Genomic DNA, 8,418 nt, shown 5'->3' with positions numbered 1-8,418 from the left:
TTCACTTTCATGCATTGGAGAAGGAAATGGCAACCCACTCCAGTGTTCTTGCCTGGAGAATCCCAGGGACGGGGAGCCTGGTGGGCTGTCGTCTATGGGGTCACACAGAGTCAGACATGACTGAAGCGACTTAGCAGCAGCAGCAACAGCAGCAGCAAGAGGTTAATGATTTGCTAAGACTCAGCTCACCCAACAGGCAAGTGATAGAGCCAGGATTCCAATTCCAGATTTTCTGACTCCAAATCCTGTGCTCTTTCCTCAACTCCTTAGCCTCCCTCTCAGCCACTGAGCAGGCATACAAATTTATCTAAGCCCCCTGCCTTCACTGTTTTCCACCAGACTTGGCTTCCCAGGTGGCATGAATGGTACAGAACCCACCTGCCAATGCAGGAGACAAAAGAGATGTGGGTTCAATCCTTGGGTTGGGAAGATCCCCTGGAGGAGGGCATGGCAACCCATGCCGGTATTCTTGCCTGGAGAATCCCATGGACAGAGGAGCCTGGCGGGCTACAGTGTATTGGGTTGCAGGAGTCGGACATGACTGAAGTGACTTAGCACACACGCACGTATCCTCACTGCTCTCTCAGCCCAACCAAACCCTTTGCACATCGTCCTAAACTTAACTCTCTTTAATCAGCACCACAAAGATGGTTCTGGCCAGCTGAGAATTTCATATACATTAACTTTAAAATCCAGAACCGCCCCCCTTTAGATTCAGTGTCACATTCAAGAAGTTCAGTTCAGCTAATATATTGAGGAGGAAGGCTCTTTCCACGCTGGTCTCTCAAATGAGTTAAAAGGCTGGTCTGCAGCAGGACTCAGAAAAATACCATTTCTTCTAGCATTTTCCTGCCACTCCGTGCCATTCCAGGGACCCTCCCTTCAAACTCTCCACCCCTCCCCAGTACACCCCTGCTCTACTGCAGTCCTCCCCTCCCTGCTGTTACAGCCACCCAACTCCTCCAGCAGGAAAGACGGCTTTGTAGGAGGGGGAACGGGACGGGAGAGGAATCGAGGCAGTAGTTTCAAGGGCTGCAGGGGAGGTACAGTTTGTCACCGTGCAAGTCAGTTCCTTTTGCTCCACTGAAGGACATGGCAACCCACTCCAGTATTCTTGTCTGGAGAATCCCCATGGACAGAGGAGCCTAGTGGGCTATGGTCTATGGGGTTGCAAGGAGTCAGACTAGGCGACTAAGCACAGCAGAGACCAGACTAGGAAATACAGGCAACTCAGCAAAACAGGAGGCTCTGTGAGGTTCTCCCCAGCAGAGGGGCAGACTGTTTCCAGCCCACCTGTCCTTCACCTGGCAGGGGGCAGGAGATGGTGAGGTACCACCCCAACAATCAGATGACAACTGATTGAGCAACTTTATTCATCTGTTTGAACCCCCGCTCCCTCATCCATAAATGCGATCATAATTGCACTTAATTCGCAGGGTTTTTGAGAGGATTAAAAGTGATCCTGCTTGCAGAGGGTTTAGCAGAGTTCGTCAACCTTCAGCATTTTTTATTCTGACAATATAGGTTAATTCCAGCAGCATCTAGAACACCACTTCCGATGTGCTAATGGTAGGGACAAACCAGGCTCCAGTGGAGATAAGCCCACTGACTCCGCGCCTTGGGCGTGTCTGTCTGGAAGGATGGCGGGTCTTCTGGGCCGAGAGGGTGAGAGGACAGAGAGGAGAGCTCTGTGACACCCCCTAAGGTCATGTGACACTAAGGACCTCAGATATGTCTCCATTCACCCCTGCAGACAGTCTACACCCTACAGGGATGTGATTCAATGAGTATGATCTTCCTCAGGAAAGGACAATCCAATGAGTTATTTTTTTCATTCACAGCTTTTTCTCATTAAAACAAAAACAAGCACTTGAGTTAGGCTGTAATTCGCTAGGCTATGTATTTATATATGCCTTGAGTCCAGTTTTTACAGTAGTAGATTCTAAGACGCGGCTTTGGTGGTGAAAGTTCTGTGGAGTAAACCTGCCCACAACCGCATCCTGCAGCCTGGTGGCTGGGGCCCCCGGCCCGGGGTGTGTTCTGGGTGCCGCTGCCCCCAGAAGGACTTTAGGCAAGTTAGGGGTGGTGGTTGGGGGGTGCATCTGCTGCTGTCTCCTGGCCTGGCCTTTGTGAGGGGACACAGAATGGACAGGCAACCCAAGCCAGGTAGGAGGGTCATTCCACCTGGTGCCCTGGGAGAGCTGGTGGAGGCAGGGTGGGCAGAAAGACGGTGCAAAGAGCCTGGGAGTCACAGGGGAGACTTGTGGGCAGCCAGGGGGCTGTCCCTAAGGTGAAGGGGAGGCGAAAAGGAGAAGGAAGGGCTGTGTTCCACAGGCAGCCTGCCTGCAAAGGGGTCCTGCAGGCTGGAAAAGCCCTGTGTGCACAGGTCAGGAGGGTATGCCACCCTGTCGTGACTCAGCAGTAGCTCCACATGCCCAGGGAAGAAGAGAAGCCACAGCTGTGAACAATAGCTTGAAAAAGAATTCCACCACGAATATGCAGAGAAGGAAGCGGCCTCCTGCGTGAGCTGTAAATGACTAGAAGTCCACCATCAGGAAGGTAGAAGCTATGGACTCTTTCAAATGCCTGATATTTCAACATTCTCGCAGGTTCCCGCTGACATGAATAATGGGCTGTCTGCTGGGGCTCAGAGAGATGGGGGAATGGGAGGAGTCCTTACCTTGCCCCCAGATTTTCCAGGTTGAAAGCAGAGTTCCACAAAAGACTACATCCAAACGCTGCTCAGATGTTAGTCGTGGGGATGAACGTGAGGCCCTGTACCAGGGATATCGACAATTCAACACCCTGGTCACTGCCCAGCACTGCTACTATGATGTTCCCCATAAATCCACTGGCGTCGTACATACTTGAAACCCAGGTCTCTCTGCTTTTGCACTGCTCCACATATCTGGCTCAGAGAAGGAAATGGCAACCCACTCCAGTGTTCTTGCCTAGAGAATCCCAGGGACAGAGGACCTGGTGGGCTGCCATCCATAGGGCTGCACAGAGTTGGACATGACTAAAGTGACTTAGCAGCAGCAGCAGATATCTGGCTCAAGAAGTTTAGGAAGCACAGTCTTTGGGAGGTTGGTAGTGTTTTTCTATCTGACTTAATCTCAGCTAGATTTGGGCTTCCCAGGTGGTTTAGTGGTAAAGAATCCACCTGTCAATGCAGGAGATGAGGGTTTGATTCCTGGGTAGGGAAGATCCCCTGGAGAAAGAAATTGCAACCCACTCCAGTATTCTTGCCTGAAATCCCATGGACAGAGGAGCCTGGTGGGCTACAGTCCATGGTCACAAAGAGGCGGACACAACTTAGAGACTAAACAATAACAGCCTGATTTCTTTCAAATCTAGCATGGTTTCTTCCCCCTCGACTTTTCATTCTTGGATCCAGGTTAACTCCTGGGCAACTGAGCTATGACTTTTACAAACTGACTGTCTACGGTGGATTAACCTCGGGACCTAAGAGTAGAGAGGCAGGGGTCCCATTCCCCTGTACCCAGCAAGCAGAGCCGGGGGTAACTCCTGTCTTACACTCACCATTTTGACTGATCTTCTTTGCAGACCCCAAGGTCAGAGAATGGCTGCAGACTGTCTATGCTGTGCTGCCCAGCACCAGCCCGGGTGCCAAGCTGGAGCTGGCCTGCACCCTCTACGTGCAGACGGGGACGCCACTCGCCCCCTGCTTTGTGGAGCAGGTCTCCCGGTGGGCAAACAGCAGCCTGGAGCTAGCCAACTTCAGGGAGCCCAACAGCACTGCCATGCTGGCCAACGGATGGGGCCCCAGGCAGACCGCAGGTAAGGAAAAACCATCCACCTTGATGAGGTTAATGGAGGAAGGCTGGGGAGACAGGTCCCAGCTGTTACCCATCAGAAGCCATGCAGTGGGTACACAGGCAGCCCTCACCTGCAGCAGAGGCTTATCCTCTTGGGAAACCCGACCCTCGAGTGAACAGGGCTCACTTTTGGTTATATTCTGTCCCTACCCCACCCCCACCCCACCCCCAGGGACAGACACACAACCCCTCACACACACACCCACACACACAAGAGTGCTCTTCGGGAGCCCAGCAGACTTTGGGCCATGCAGCGTCCCCAGGTGTGTTTCCACTGAGCTCTGTTCTCATCAACCACTAACCCTCTTCAATGCAAAATGCAGTAGGAGCCCAAAACGTGGTTTCTTAGGAATTTCACTTAAGGCAGTAACTGTATGTAATAACTGTAAATAATGTTTAGCCCAGGGTTATCTTAATGTGCAGCAATTAGGGATGGTTTAATGAAAATCAGCACCTGCTTTGGCAGGCTACAGTCCGGAGTGTAGCAGGGAGTCGGACAGGACTGAGCACGCACACATATCACGCAGTTGTAATTACCATCAAAGATGATGAACGTCACGAACACTTACTGAGTGCTCAGTTTATTTCTTCAGCACTCTTCTAAGTACTCTGTGGTTACGAGCTCAGTTTCCCTCGCCATAATCCTAAGAGCTAAGTGCCATCATTGTCCCCGTTTTACAAACGGAGAAACAGAGGCACAGAGAATTGGGCCTCCAGCCCTGTATCCAGAGAGCAGGGGATCCTAACCCAGGCAGTCCGGCTCCAGCGTCCTTGATGATTACAAAGGTTACAGAGAACTAGGGAGAGCGCTGAAGACCCAATGTTTAAAAGGCAGAACAGGGATGCACTTTATGAATCAAGAAACAGCATGTGGGCAGGTGCACAGAGGCAAACTGAACATTCAGATCTTTATTGATAAGGGGGTTTCCCCGAGCAGTTTGCTCCAACATTTCGCAACGTCTTTCAGTTTACTTCAAAATGTTTAACTCCCTGCTGCAGCTCGTGGCGCTTCTGGGAGGCCCGAGGCCACGGTCAGCTGCTATCAACCCCAGGGGTGAATGGTCCTCTAAGAAAGAGACGGTACCCCTGAAAAGACCAGGGCTAGGCTCCTTGGGTTCAAGGCCAAGGTCTCCATCTAGGGCAAGTGGGCAGATGGTGGCTTTGTTGCTCACAAGTATGTGACCTTGGACAACCTTGGGGCCCCATCTTTAAAACTGGGAATAACAACAGAACTGGTAGGAGGAGTCAAGGAGGGTTTGCTGAAGCCTTGAGGACAGAGCCTAGCACAAAGGACGTGTTTATTAAAGGGATAAAGAGCTGGAAGGACGCAGCCCCTTGACAGGTGGCCAGCCAGCTCCCCTCTTAGGTAAGGCAAGAGACTTAAAGTCCGTGCCCTGGAGGTCATCATGTAAACAAAGGCTCCGCCAGGGATGAGGCCCTAGAGCACTTGGGGCAAAGGGAGTCGGGGGTGGGGGTGACACTGTGCAGCACCCAGTCTCACTTTTTAGTCTCACCCCCGCCCCGACCCCCGCCCCAGGGGTCTGCCTGAGCAGGGCAGCCTTCTGCTTCTGGGAAACAATCCCAGCCAGAACTAGCCAGAACTAACTGGAACCAGCCCGTAGCACCCCAAGCTATACATAACAAAATAAAAAATTAAAGCCTGGTCTCCAACCACAGCTCTTCACAAGCACCACAGTTCCACAGCTAAGAGTACGAACAAGCAAGCCACAACCCTCCGCGGATGCCTCACACGGGCGGCAGCCTCTCAGCGGCCCCCTGCTCTCTGCTCGCAGGGGACGGGCCGGTGGGCTCCGCGTGGGAGCGCGGTGGCGGCGCAGAGTCTGCGCAGCTGGTGCTGGTGAGCACCGTGTCCTTCCAGAGCGCCTGGCGGCATCAGTTCTCCTCGGACACTCAGCTCCTGCCTTTCACCTGCGCCCAGGGCCTGACCCTCGAGGTTCCCATGATGTACCAAATGGCCGAGGTCAACTACGGTGAGCGGGAGGAGCCCGGGAAGGGAGGGCTGGGCTCCGCTCTAAAAGGATGCGGCTGAGTGGCGCTGCAGGTCCCTCTGCGGTGCCAGGCGCGCCGAGGAGTAAGGGAAGGCCAGGGAGGTGGAGACTCAGGACAGTGAGGGAACCGATGGGGAAGAGAACCCCGATTTCATGCCTGGCCTTTCCCTCTGCACGGAGCAAAGCGGGGAGTCATGTGGCTGTTTGGGCAAACCCCTTCCCCTGGCAGTCACCCCCTCAAGATGAACACCTGCCTCAGCGTTTGGTGTTGAGAAATGACGGTTGGTGGAGAGTCCAGTCTAGAAGGTTCCCTAGAGCATGTCCATCCGGAAGTGCTCATCACTTTGCCTGCCCATCCTGCTGGAAGTCACTCGTCTCCCTCGTGGTGGGGTGCACCTGCAGCTCCCCTTCCCAGCAGACTATTGTGTGTGCTGTGGACGCTCCAGAGTGGGGGGCCCAGCAAGACCAGGCAGGAAGGGCCCCGCTGCCCTGCCTGCCTCACATCTCCTCTCCTGGTCACCCCTCCAAACCCTGGTTTGCATGCTCAGCCCTCTCCAGCTTGTGGGACTAATTATGTTCTTATTCCAGAAGAAGTCAGTGAGACTTAAAACTGTTTAAGAGCTCTGGTGTTGAGAACACTTGCTATCATCCTGCTTTGACTCTATACAGGACCCTTGTGAGTTCCCAGTGCATTTATTCATTAGTTTATTCAACCAATAATTATTCATTGAGGTCAAGTAAGATGGGAATGGAAGAACGTCTGTTGAATAAACATACATTTACAATGGATTGTATTGAAAGTGAAAAGTGAAAGGGAAAGTCGCTCAGTCGTGTCCGACTCTTTGTGACCCCCACGGACTGTACAGTCCATGGAATTCTCCAGGCCGTAATACTGGAGTGGATAGCCTTTCCCATCTCCAGAGGATATTCCCAACCCAGGAATCAAACCCAGGTCTCCTGCATTGCAGGTGGCTGCTGCTGCTGCTGCTAAGTCACTTCAGTCGTGTCCGACTCTGTGCAACCCCATAGACGACAGCCCAGCAGGCTCCCCCGTCCCTGGGATTCTCCAGGCAAGAACACTGGAGTGGGTTGCCATTTCCTTCTCCAATGCATGAAAGTGAAAAGTGAAAGTGAAGTCGCTCAGTCGTGTCCGAATCTTAGCCACCCCATGGACTGCAGCACACCAGGCTCCTCCATCCATGGGATTTTCCAGGCGAGAGTACTGGAGTGGGGTGCCATTGCCTTCTCCGCATTGCAGATGGATTCTTTACCAAATGAGCCATTGAGTTGACCCAAAAGTTCGTTCAGATTTTTCCATAAGCTATTATGGAAAAACTCAAACAAACTTTTTGGCCAACCCAATAATTCTTGCTCCTAACACTTCCCTGTCGCTGCTGTGACCCATGCTGGTTGATCTGTCTGCTGGGTGATGCTGGCAGGCAGACTACGAGATATTCCTGTTCTCCCCAGCACAGTGCAGGGTGGCTAGGGAGAACAGCCACGCAGGGTGGCTGGCACATAATGGAGGCTGAGCAAGTATTTACTGAGCAGATACAAAAAGGTGTATGAACCATGCCCCTGTCTTTCCCTAGTGATTGTAAGATTTTGCTGCAGTGGCCAGTCGGCTCTGCTGTCTGTCCACCCTGAGGCCCAGGCCCCCCTGTCCTCCCAGGAAAGGGATGGAGCCTGGAGTTCTGCCTGAGACTGGGGCTGCCACAGGCTGCCAAGTCAACCCAGCTCACCTAGATTGCTCCCTATTATTTGCCCGCCCTGTCCCGTCACTGGGTCTGGCCACTACACCTGCATTCACCAGAAACCCTCTCTGGGTCTCCCGATTTCTGGCCATTCGTGTCTGCTGCCACCTCCACCTGTCCCATCACACATTTCTGAAGTTAGGCTGTGCCCAGTGGCCTGGACTTATCCTTGGCCAGTCACAGCCATCACTCACAAGCTCCCACCTGTCCATCCTGAAGCCCACTTGTTTATGTCACAGGGTACAAATTATCAGTCCGAATCCAGCCTGAACTCCTGTTTCCTCAGGTCTTTGCAATGCTTTGGGCTTCCCAGATGGCTCAGTAGTAAAGAACTTGCCTGCCAAAGCAGGAGACATGGGTTCAATCCCTGGGTCAGGAAGATGCCCTGGAGGAGGAAATGGCAACCCACTCCAGTATTCTTGCCTGGAAAATCATGGACAGAGGAGCCTGGTGAGCTGCAATCCATGGGGTCACAAAGAGTCAGATGTGACTTAGCAACTGAGCATGCTCGTACGCATGCATATGCAGTGCTTCAGACGCTGGGAAATTTCATGTGACATCTAGGCTTAGAGCTTTGATTACATGAGTGTGTGCTAAATCGCTTCAGTCAGACTCTTTGCAACCCCATGGACTGTAGTCCGCCAGGCTCCTCAGTCCATGGGATTCTCCAGGCAAGAGTACTGGAGTGGATTGCCATTTCGTTCTCCAGGGGATCGTCCCAACCCAGGGATCAAACCCACGTCCCCTGAGTTGCGTTGCAGGCAGATTCTTTACCGCTGACCCAGGCAGTGCTTCAATCCAGGAGACATGGGTTCG

At 52.8% G+C, this 8,418-nt stretch overlaps 1 protein-coding gene across 1 annotated transcript in view; it reads left to right on the top strand.

The window, feature by feature from the left end:
- SERPINE3 (serpin peptidase inhibitor, clade E (nexin, plasminogen activator inhibitor type 1), member 3) overlaps positions 1–8,418 on the top strand; it is a 30,557-nt gene that overhangs the window by 5,268 nt on the left and 16,871 nt on the right. Inside the window, 2 exon segments of the mRNA XM_010835672.1 lie at positions 3,568–3,801; positions 5,633–5,830. Coding sequence (XP_010833974.1) covers positions 3,568–3,801; positions 5,633–5,830 — 432 coding nt within the window.

Source organism: Bison bison, unplaced genomic scaffold (assembly GCF_000754665.1).
Source record: "Bison bison bison isolate TAMUID 2011002044 unplaced genomic scaffold, Bison_UMD1.0 scf7180017864048, whole genome shotgun sequence".
NCBI lineage: Eukaryota > Metazoa > Chordata > Mammalia > Artiodactyla > Bovidae > Bison > Bison bison.
Note: the sequence above shows the minus strand (reverse complement) of the source record. Positions and strands in the feature narration are given on the sequence as shown.